This window comes from Giraffa tippelskirchi, chromosome 2, assembly GCF_054371585.1.
Source record: "Giraffa tippelskirchi isolate mGirTip1 chromosome 2, T2T-mGirTip1v1.2.pri, whole genome shotgun sequence".
In the NCBI taxonomy this organism is placed as follows: Eukaryota; Metazoa; Chordata; class Mammalia; order Artiodactyla; family Giraffidae; genus Giraffa; species Giraffa tippelskirchi.
Window position 1 is genome coordinate 49,470,308 of NC_137276.1, and position 11,337 is coordinate 49,481,644.

General features: G+C 54.4%; 1 protein-coding gene across 2 annotated transcripts in view; it reads left to right on the forward strand.

Annotated features, from left to right (window-relative positions):
* The window catches only part of OGDHL (oxoglutarate dehydrogenase L), a 28,118-nt gene extending 18,048 nt beyond the window's left edge, over positions 1 to 10,070 (forward strand). For both annotated transcript variants that reach the window (XM_081561424.1, XM_081561432.1), the window contains 12 exons: positions 116 to 268; positions 801 to 903; positions 1,040 to 1,168; positions 2,211 to 2,361; positions 3,978 to 4,105; positions 5,045 to 5,223; positions 6,607 to 6,678; positions 6,800 to 6,925; positions 7,033 to 7,105; positions 8,357 to 8,520; positions 8,705 to 8,859; positions 9,325 to 10,070. In XM_081561424.1, the coding sequence (XP_081417550.1) occupies positions 116 to 268; positions 801 to 903; positions 1,040 to 1,168; positions 2,211 to 2,361; positions 3,978 to 4,105; positions 5,045 to 5,223; positions 6,607 to 6,678; positions 6,800 to 6,925; positions 7,033 to 7,105; positions 8,357 to 8,520; positions 8,705 to 8,859; positions 9,325 to 9,448 (1,557 nt within the window). In that variant the 3' untranslated portion in view covers positions 9,449 to 10,070. The remainder of the gene's footprint in view (positions 1 to 115; positions 269 to 800; positions 904 to 1,039; positions 1,169 to 2,210; positions 2,362 to 3,977; positions 4,106 to 5,044; positions 5,224 to 6,606; positions 6,679 to 6,799; positions 6,926 to 7,032; positions 7,106 to 8,356; positions 8,521 to 8,704; positions 8,860 to 9,324) is intronic.
* Positions 10,071 to 11,337: the final 1,267 nt, after the last annotated feature.

Sequence of the window (11,337 nt, forward strand, 5' to 3'; positions counted from 1 at the left end):
GATCATGAGGGCTGGTGAGGTTTTGAAGGGTGTGGCCTGCCAGGTGTGCCCCAGTGGGCAGTGACTGTGACAGCCACACCGCCTGGGCATGGGGACCCACCCTCTGTCCCTGCAGGTCTGTTACCGTCGGCGTGGCCACAACGAGATGGATGAGCCCATGTTCACGCAGCCTCTCATGTATAAGCAAATCCACAGACAGGTGCCTGTGCTGAAGAAGTATGCAGACAAGCTCATCGCTGAGGGCACAGTCACCCTGCAGGAATTTGAGGTAGGCCCTGTCAGCACCTTGCTGGAGCCGAGACTCTGAGGGGGCTGCTGATGTTACCAGCCCAGGGCTGGGTGCTGGCAATTTAAAGAAGTAGCCGGTATCATCCTTGTCCCCAGCAGCCCCAGTTATCAAGGGGGACAGAGGACCAAAGACATTTACAGCCTGGTGGGATGCAGTAAATGCAGCGATGTATGGAAGCCCATCCTCAGGCAGGAGTCCAAGAAGGCTTCCTGCAGGAGGTGTCCCTCAACTGGGTTTATTGTCTGTGGATATGCTGGTCCTCCCTCCTTCAGGTAGCTCTGAGAGCAAAGACCACGAGTCTTTCCTGGATTCCCACAAGTCCCTTGCTGAGTGGGATCCCCTGGACTCTTTCCAGGATCCCCTGAACTCTGGGAGTTTAAACTCTGGCCATAAGGTCCCTGTAGGTTAGGGGAAGACTATTCCTCTAGAGCATGGTCAGAAAGACCAGTCACTCAGCCTGTGACTACCCAGGGCATCATTGCCTCAATCCAGGCCTTCACCCTGATTTCAGGAAGAAATTGCCAAATATGATCGGATCTGTGAGGAGGCATATGGCAGGTCCAAGGATAAAAAAATCCTGCATATAAAACACTGGCTGGACTCTCCCTGGCCTGGTGAGTGAGCAGTGTGTGGCTGAGAGCCCACTGGGGCTGTGGGAGAGGCAGGCCTCTGAGTCCTAGGGAGATGGGCTGGTCAGGGGAACTGACGCCCCACCACCTCCCAAAAATCACAGAGTCTCTGCCCTCTCAGGCTTCTTCAACATGGATGGGGAGCCCAAGAGCATGACGTGCCCAGCCACAGGTGTTCCTGAGGACACGCTGACCCACATTGGTGAAGTGGCCAGCTCTGTACCCCTGGAGGACTTTAAGATCCACATGGGTGAGGTTGCTGTCTGGCATGGGCCACTGTCCCAGACATTAGGCCCCAAGGAAGGTGGTGTCAGCAGTCAGGGAGGCCTAGCCTCATCCCTGCTTGGCTGTGGGTAGACCAGCTGAGCTCTCAGTGCCTCCTTCATGCCCGTGAGGGATCTGTGATAACTCTTCAGGTGAACAGATGTGGATGCCATGCTCCCCAATGAGTGACGCTGACAGGCTTCCATGGACACCTTGGGTTTCCCCAGTGCCTTTGCTAGGGGTACCCCTGGATCAGACAGGAGGAAAGCAGGGAAAAAAAGGCTTCCTGTAGAGGGGGCAGTTGGGTCTAGAATGTTGGGGGGCAAGTGTGCCAAACTGGACAGATGATAGAGGGTGACCCTGGTCTAGTAGGTGGCCACTGGCTGTATTTCTTGGCTGTAGCTGTTGTGGCCTCCACTCAGGCAGCCTGAAGAGCCCCCGTGGTGGTAGTGGGGCCCCCGTGCACCCTCTGAGCAGGCTGTGGGTGTTCCAAGAGGATTCCACCTCTTCTGGGAGAAGCCCAGGTGTCTTGGGGCACCGACTGTGTGTGCAGTCACAGCAGGTCTGTGTGGGTGTGGGGCTGACGGCAGCCCAGCCTGGGCCAGATGCCTGGGCTCAGATCCAAGCACCTTCTTCTGTACGAGGGTGAGTGAATGACTTCCCTCTTCTGAGCCTGTCTTCTCATCTGAAAGGCCGTGAAAGTTGGTACCTACGTTTCATTGAAGAAATGTCCCCTACTCAGTGTATGTGGCATGTGCATGTGGCCGATGCTCACCCAGTGGCAGGGAGATGCTCACCCTTCCTGCAGGGAGAGAGGCAGTGGGAACATATGCTCAGGCCAGCCTAGTATATTGGCTGGAGTGGTGGGGCTGGAGGAGGGGTCTCCTGCGCCCTGCCAGGGCCCTGGCCTGTGGGGAGGGGTACACAATGAATATACACACACCTGGCACAGGGCCCGGGGACCATAGCTGTCCCAGTTGAGGTGGCCAAGCTCCTGCACCCTTGAGGCTGGCCCTTCCCTCCCACAGGCCTCTCTCGAATCCTGCGGGGCCGTGCAGACATGACCAGGAAGAGGACGGTGGACTGGGCGCTGGCAGAGTACATGGCCTTCGGTTCCCTGCTCAAGGAGGGCATCCATGTGCGGCTCAGTGGGCAGGACGTGGAGAGGGGCACATTCAGGTGAGGGTAGGGGGCGTAGTAGCCCAGGACCTGTGGGCATTAGCCTTGCCCCTTGGGAGAGCTGAGAGCTCAGCTGTGCTGGGGATCTCTCAGTTGGCACAGGGACTCTGGATGATCATTTCAATGAGGATTAACAGGAAAGCTTCTTAGAACTGAATTTTTTTTTTTCAATCCCTGGCTGAGTGTTATGGTCTGGAGGAAAAGCAGCAACCACCAACCACCGTGTAGGAAAGGCCCAGTTTTGTTTTCCCGACACCCACTGGCAGGACAGCTGCCTCCACGTGGCTCCACTAACTTGTGGCAAATCAAGGACAGGTCCAGGGCCACTGGAAGCTGGTACACATTGATCTATACATACTCCTGAACATTAAATTCACTGGTATCCTAAACACTATTTCCTCATCAGCCTCCCAAACTTAAAGGCTGGATACGTTTCAGGAATGACAGGTTAATAACTTGGCAATTCGAGTGATTATTAACTCCAGTGTCCACAGATTGATTTGCTCATTGTGTGTTTTGCTGAACTTCCTCAAACGATTTTCCTTGTACCAGATACCACGATGAGCTGCATCCGTGCCTCACTGAGGAGATGCGCATGGTATTTCTAGGCTCTACCCCCACGCTCCACCATTCAAAACTAAGGAAGGAAAATCACAGAGTCAGAAGGGATTAAAACAATTGATTGCCTGTTTGAGCCCTTCGAATGGATCTGGAACACCTATGATTCAGCAAATGGAGAATAGCTCAAAGAAATATTTATTCAGATAGCCAGGCCAACTGAGGGCTCCTGGGCCTCCTCTCCGCCCCCATGGGGCCAGCATGCAGAGCTGACTGCTCTGTGTCAGCTCTTGGTTGATGTTAAGTCTTATGGTCATCAATGGTCCTCAAGATCCTTTGTTTCCCTTTGAACTACTGTCAAGCCAACTCCCCACCGCCATCTTTCTTGTTTGCAGTTTAGAGTTCAGATGAGGACTTTACACTTGTCGGCTGTCCCCATCACATTTGCTCTGTTTGGGACTCCAGGTGTTTGGGACCCCAGATGTTTGGGATCTCAACTCAGTCTCTGCCATGTTAGTGAGTCCTGGAGATGTGGCTTCCAGAATTCAATAGGCTATCTATCCCTCCCTTGTCCCAGTCCCTCGTCACTGCTGGCCGTGTTCCAGCCAGGGCTCAGGGGGCCACTCCACTGCACCCTGTGTTGCATGTCAGTCCTCATGAGGCTTGGTGTTCAGCCAGGGGTCCCTCCTTATGTGCTGTAGTTCCTGTCTCCTGTGATCCTGGGCAGGGCAGGCAAGTGGTAAGGGGGCTGGCAGGGTGGGCAGGGGGACAGTGCCCCTGGGGTAAGGCTTCCTAGGGTCTCAGGTTCCACCCAGGACCTGGGAGGTTGGCATGGCAGATCTCACGGGACCCCTCCTTGTATGAGAAGCTGAGACTCATGTCTGTGCTCCAAGACCCCCAGGGTGTGTGTGAGGCAGGCACCGCTGGGAGGGGAGGCTGCCCAGAGGAGGGAGCAGATGGCTCTGGCTTTCCACGGCTGTCACCAGCCTGTGGGACTCTGCCAGGTGTCTTGCTCAGTCCGCCCGCCTTCCATCCTTTCCTGGTGTGTCTCTCTCCAGTCACCGGCACCATGTTCTCCATGATCAGGAGGTTGACCAGAGGACGTGTGTCCCGATGAACCACCTGTGGCCTGATCAGGCCCCCTACACCGTGTGCAACAGTTCCCTCTCTGAATACGGAGTCCTGGGTGGGTCAGAACTCTGCCTGCAGGTCAGGCAGGCCCTGAGATGCCTGGGGGCCAGAGAGGTCTCTTGTACCTCAGGGCATCCTGTCTTTGTTGTTTTGACTGTGGTCTGGAGCTGGGAGGAGCTGAAGAAGCTCAGAGGCCCCTGGGTGGACCTGGGTCATGGGACAGCCCTGAGGGACAGTGGTTGGGCTGCTTCCACCTGAGGCCACATCAGAGATGTGGTCCTGTCCCATCTGGCCCTCAGAGAGCCAGTTAAGGGTTGGTCTTGCCTGGATGGGGACTCTGAATACCAGAGCCTGTCCCTGGGTGGTATCAGCGGGCCCAGACAAAAACCCCATTGAATCCACTAGGGGCCACTGCTACTGGCTGGCCCTGAGCCTCCTGGCCTGGCCACCTCCACATTCCTCACCCGCCTCATCTTCTGTGCCGCCGCACCCAGAAGCCCTGTCCTCAGGTCCCCTTCCTAGGCTCTGGCTCCCTAGACTGTCCCCTGAACTCTCCCTTGGCTCAACCTTTAGCTGGCCTGCTTCCTTTGAACCTGCCTCCTCCCAGAAGCAGAAACCCGTGATACTGGCCACCCCTTCTGGGGAGCAGCCTCTGGGGCTGTTCCTGCACCCCTGCTCATTTTGGGGAGACTCCATGGCAGGTGGCCCCTGCTGCCTCTGCAGGGTATCTTTGGACTTGGCTCCTGGTCTAGATAAGGCTGAAGCTAGCTGTATGTGAGGTCAGGGCTGAGGTTGGCATCTCTGGGCCTGTTGTCAGCTACCAGAAAGGGAGATCCTGGATTTTGGGTCCCATGGAGTCCCCAGGCTCTTCTGGCCTCCAGGGAAGGATGGGCAGGGCAGGGAAAGTGTGTGAGGATGGGCTGGGTCTGACCAGAGCCACCACTACTTGGTGACAGTGTGTGGCAGGCTCTACTTCTCAATGTCTTCTGTTTAGGTTTTGAGCTGGGCTACGCCATGGCCAGCCCCAATGCCTTGGTCCTCTGGGAGGCTCAGTTTGGTGACTTCCACAACACGGCCCAATGCATCATTGACCAGTTCATCAGCACGGGTCAGGCCAAGTGGGTTCGACACAATGGCATCGTGCTGCTTCTGCCCCATGGCATGGAGGGCATGGTAAGGGCCACCGTAGGAGGGCTGTGGCTGGCCTGGAAGAGGGTGGCTGGACCCTTGGCCACTTGCAGAGTTGAGGTGGTTGTGTGCCTTCCAGCCCCTCGGAACCGCACAGGACACAGGGTGGGGCCTACGTGGGTCTGTGTTAGCGCTACTGAAGATGATGACACTGCTGTTCTGGGTCATAGATGGAACGGACGTGTCTGAGTGCCTGCTGTGTGCTAGACTCTGTTTAAAACCTTCTCTGTGTATTAACTCCTCTAGTCCTTACAACATCTGAAAGAGGCAGATCCTGTTTCCACTTACCAGATGAGGAAGCTGAGACACAGAGAGGTGGAATAGCCTAAAGTCACACGGCTAATCACTGAGATTTGAGCCTCTGTTGTTGGGGGAACCACATGTAGGGGAGAAGGAGGATATGCGGGTCATCAGGGGAGGGGAGGGAGGAGCATCATGAGGTTCCACCCAGGTGGCTGTGTAGCCTGACCAGGTAGAGCATGGGCGGGGCTTGGCCACTGCCTGGCTGCAGTGGATGTCCTGCTCAGCTTGGACTGGTCATACGTTCAGGGGTTGATCATACTGCTCAGAGCCAGGTCTCATGGTGCTGGGCACTTCCCATGCCATGTATTATCCTGTGGCATCCTCACCAGAAGATTGGTTCTGTTCCCATTTCACATGCGAGGAGAGAAGTCCTGTGACTGCCCAAGGTCCCCCAGTTATAGAGGTAGCTGGCTTCTCATCTTGAGCCAGGCTGGATGAGGAGCTGAGCTGGCCTGGCTGGTACCTGTGGCTGTCGGTCTGTGGGGCTCTGCCCCTAAAGGAGGGGCAGGCCACCCCTGTCCCATGGGGAGCCAGCTTGGAGGACAGTATGGGGTGTCCTGCTACTCTTATGGAGCAGAGCAGCCACGTGGGTGAGGGTAGGAGGAGGAGTCAGACCTGGGTTTGCAGTTGCCCCTTTCTGACTGAGTAACCTTGAGGTTGCTTCTTAATCTCTTTGCCCTTCACCTTCATCTACATTACAGAGCTGCTTTCAAGATGATAGAATAATGTGTGTGAGGTCTGTAGAACGGAAGTCTGGCACACAGGAAGCACTCAGCAAATGGTCACTGCTGCAAGGCAGAAAGTTCTAGAGAAAGAGTATCTTAACTTGGCCTTTTCACTTTTTCCTTCTGCCCTATGTGTTCACACGTGGTGGCTCTGGCTGGACCCTCCTTCCTGCTCTTGTCCGACATTCCTTGCTTTTTCCAGTGGTTCAGATTCCAGAGTGAGGGCATCTCCTCCAGAAGCGCTCTAGACCCTGCCCTGAGCCCCAGGTCCCCGTCTTGTGTGACAGACCCCCAACCCCCCTGATCTCTGGCCAGCCTGGCCATCTGGCATTTGTTCCAGGGCCCAGAGCACTCTTCAGCCAGGCCTGAGAGGTTCCTGCAGATGAGCAATGACGACTCAGATGCCTACCCTGTGAGTACTGCTGGCTCCCCGCCCCCGCCCCTAGGACAGGGCCACACGCTGCTACTCCCGACAAGGCCAGGATACGGGTATCACAGGCAGGTCACCTCCCAGCTGCACCCTGTCCCTGCAGGCATTCACCCAGGATTTTGAGGTGAGACAGCTCTACGACTGCAACTGGATCATGGTTAACTGCTCCACGCCGGCCAGTTACTTCCACGTGCTGCGCCGGCAGATTCTGCTGCCCTTCCGCAAGCCGGTGAGCCACCCGCACTGTTCATCACTGGGATGATGCAGGGGTCGAGTGCAGGGTTCCCTGACTGAGTTGGGGCAGGCTGTCAGCCAGCCACCATGTTTCCCTTCCAGCTGATCATCTTCACACCCAAATCTCTGCTGAGGCACCCAGAGGCCAAGTCCAGCTTTGACCAAATGGTATCTGGTATGTGCCTGGGTGTGTTGGGGAGGTGACTGATGGGGGCCCATGGGGCAGCCTCTGTTCCTGTGGCTCTGTCGGACCTGCAGCTTCTGACACGATCCCTGCCAGCAGCTGGGTTGGAAGTTGGTGCAACGGCCAGATGTCTGGGCCTACCTGGGTCACTTGGGCTGAGAACCAGGGTCAGGCGAGTGCATTAGCACCCTGCAGTTGTTCAGGAGGGCCGGCCTGGCTGCACCGGAAGAGCTTGGAGGCTGGAGGCCTGCTGCAGGTCTGCCTAGTTCATGGGATGCTGAGTATCCGTCATTCATCTATTGTTTTCACTCACGAGCCCAACAGGCATCACTGGCCCTGGGGACCTGGCACCCCCTCCAAGAGCTCTCAGCCCTGGTGTTGAAACTGAGATGTGACCCAGTAGAGAATGAAGCGGTGCAAGTTTAGGGCCTTGAAGCTGGTCACAGCAGAGCTGTCTGGGAAAATGGTCCTGGGTTGTAGGAGGAGGGGCAGGAGCTGGTCAGGGGACCTCAGTGGCGTGGACAGGTGCTTGTTTTCACTTGCGTGTGTGTAGGCATCTCCTGAGATGTGGCCAGTGGCTGAGCCAGCAGTGTAGAGCTCTGGCATTGGGCATTGGGCTGGACTGTCTGGGCTGAACACTTCGTGCTGGTGGGGCTTGGCAGGCAGTGAACCCTCTGCCTCCGTGTCCTGACCTGGGATGCAGTGACCCTACAGTAGCTTCCTCAGAGGTTTTTGTAGTGTGTTTAGTCTGGCACCTGGCATGAGCTCAGGAAGGAAAAATGGATGGGACTCAGCTGGGAGCTGGGCTCTGGAGCTGAGGGAGGAAGAACTGTGCAAGGGTTTACTTTCCAGTTTGATGATTGGGAGGGATTGAGTGTGCCCGGGAGGTGGCATGACTGGATGGGGAACAGGTTTGGGACAGACAGCAATGCTGTAGATGGGAATGTGATGTCACCTTCTCTCCCCATCACCGCACCCCCCCCATCACTTTAAACTTGGTGTTCCCAGGGCTTTGCCCTTGGCTCCAGCTGCTGCCTCCACCCCTGCACCTGGGATATCTCAGGGTGTCCACTGTCTCCTGTTCTGTTGTTTGGCTCAGGAGGTACATATTACAGATCTAAATCTGGGGCTTGACTCAGTGGCCAGGGAGGGCCTGGAGGAGCCAGGAATGTGGACTTGACTCCCAGTCTGCTCTGGCCCCTCTGGGAGCCGATGGCCCTTGCATGTCCCATTGGTCCCCAGGAACCAGTTTCCAGCGGGTGATTCCTGAGGATGGGGCTGCGGCGCGGGCTCCTGGGCAGGTGCGGCGGCTCATCTTCTGCACGGGCAAGGTGTACTATGACCTGGTGAAGGAGCGGAGCAGCCAGGGCCTGGACGAACATGTGGCCATCACACGCCTGGAGCAGGTGTGCCTGAGCCCCTCACCGGGTCAGAGTGGCGGGCAAGTTCAAATCGCCAGCCCCCTGGCTCTGGGCAGCATGCCAGGGCTGAAGTCAGTGAAGAGGGTGGTGGCTGCCTTCTGTGGGGCCTGTCTGTGGGTATGCCCCACTTCCCCTGGCTCTTCCCTTCATTCTTTCTGACCTGCCCCAGATCTCTCCATTTCCTTTCGACCTGATCAAGCAAGAGGCAGAGAAGTACCCAGGCGTGGAGCTGGTGTGGTGTCAGGAGGAGCACAAGAACATGGGCTACTATGACTACATCAGCCCACGCTTCATGACCATCCTGGGCCGGACGCGGCCCATATGGTACAAGGCTGGGTGCAGGGGCTGCCCGCCACCCACCCCTCGTGTCTGCCAGGGCTGAGGCTCTGGGGGCTTGAGGCCCCATCCTGGCCCCACCTGTCCCATTTACTGTGTGACCTGGCACTGGCCACTGCCCTTCTCCGTGCTGTATTGAAAACCGAGGAGTTGGGCCCCCTAGTCCCTGCTGGCTCTATGACTGGCAGTGACAGAGCAGCTTCCCCATTAGGAATCCTCTTCAATATGGCCTTATAGAGAGCAAATCTTTGTGTTTGTTCTGAGGCCAGAACTGAACTAAAGAACCTCCTACATGTCTCAGATCTCCTACCTTTGGTCTTAGGCCACTGACTTAGCCCCTTGGAGCCTCAGGCTCTTCATTCCTGCAGCTGGGTAAGCATAGACCCCATGCGGTCCTAGGGTAGCTGCAAAGCCAGCCCAGCCCTTCCAATGAGCTTGTCTCTCCTCCTCCAGGTATGTTGGCCGAGACCCAGCGGCTGCACCAGCCACAGGGAACAGGAACACTCACCTGGTGTCTCTGAAGAAGTTTCTGGATACTGCCTTCAATCTCCAGGCCTTTGAGGGCAAAACATTTTAGAGCCTGAGTCTTGCTGTGGGACTTCCTGGGGACATGAGGGATGTTAGGGGTTGGCTGGCTCTGCTGCCCGGGAGAGAGACTGTCAGGAGCCCCAAGATAAAACCTACCCATATGGTGATTGAGGCTGAAATGTAGGTACCACCAGCTTCGGTATTAAGCCATCTCGGGCCTTTGTGTTAATTTCAGAATCTCTTAGGGCTGAGAAAGCCAGAGGTGTCTGATAGATGGACTGTAGTTGTGGAGTGTTTCTCCAGCTGCCCTGGTCTCCAGGGTTTTGTGTGGCTTCTCTGTCTGTGTCATTCACGTCTCTGCAGCCAGCCAGCCAGCTACCGAGGAGCCCACGTCTTTGGTCTTTCTCCAGCCTGGCAGACTTGGCTGTTGCTCACCCTATCCTTGTTCATCTAGAGATTCAAGCACTGTTCTCTGTTGTGCTGTTAGAAATAGAGATTTTAGCAATGAAAGCCAGGTGAAGCAAAACCATGCCAGGTGATTTATATGAGCTCTGTTTTATGGGGCATGTCATAATGAGGTACGTCAGCTTCTGTGTGAAATATGATCATATTTACCATGTACCAAAGTAGAAAACCAAATAACAGAGAAATTAAAAAATCCTTAAGAGAGACTTCCTGCTGTCACTTCATGTTCTAAAATTGGGGATAGGGGCAGATGGATTAGGAAGGGTAGGGAATGGGGAGAAAGAAAAACTAAACATGAAGGGGCAGATTTACCCCTCCTGTGGGCAGATTTTCCTTTGAGCATCAAGCAATGTTTACAGATCTGTTGGCATCTCCACTCTTTAGCCTTTTGTTGGTTTTGCATCCCTGCAAAGATGCCAAGGAAGAAGCAGCACAGGAAGGATGTTTTGCTTTATACAAATCATTTATTCACTTATTCCCTTCTCAGAGCACTTCTCTCTAGGCGCTGGAATCCAGGGTGAAACAAATATGTGTCTTGGAGCACAACAGAAAAGACGTTATAAACAGTTCACAGTTGGCTCTCCATACCCATGGTTCCACATAGATCAAGTATGGATCACAAATACTTGCGAAAAAAAATTCCAGGAAGTTCCAAAAAGCAAAATTGGAATTTGTCATGCACCAGCTACTGTGTTACAGTACATTTACATTATATTTACAATGATTTCTTGGCATTTACACTTTATTAGGTATTGTAAGTAATCTAGAGATGATTTAAAGTATATGGGAGGATGTGTGTAAGTTACATGCAAATACTACACCATTTCATATGAAGGACTTGAGTGAGCATGTGTGAAGTTTGGTACCTTCAGGGAGGTCCTGGAACCAGTCCCCCATGAATACTGACGGACAACTGTAATTCACTGAGTTATGGATTATGTTGGAGGTAAGTGCAGAGGATTGTGGCAGTCAGAGAAGGCTCTCTAGAGGAGATGGTGTTTAAAGGAAATGTCCTACAGGAAAGCTGGAAGAGATGATCCTCTTATGAAGCAGAACAAGAAATACTGATCATGGAGTTGGGGTGGGGAAACCTAAAGATAAAGAGCAGTCTGAAGTTGGAGGATGGAGTGTTAAAATTCCATATGCTCGAATACAGCTTCTTGGAGTACATACTGAATCACACTGCAGGAGCATTCTAAGTGACACAAAATAAAAATAATTATAGCTGCCATTGATAGTATGTGTGTCCTGGGCCCTCTGCTGGGACTTCTACATATTTACTAGGTATTCTTTAACCTTTACCATGGCTTTGCCTGCTGGGAATGTGCCCATTTTACAGATGAGGAATATTCATGAACCTTGAAGGTCATTCGCCAAGTCTACTTGGCCTCTGTCTGTAAGGCTACAATGCTTCCCTTGGAAAATAGACTCTTTATTCCCGGCTCTATGGAGATCTAGTGGTCTGGGGTCTTT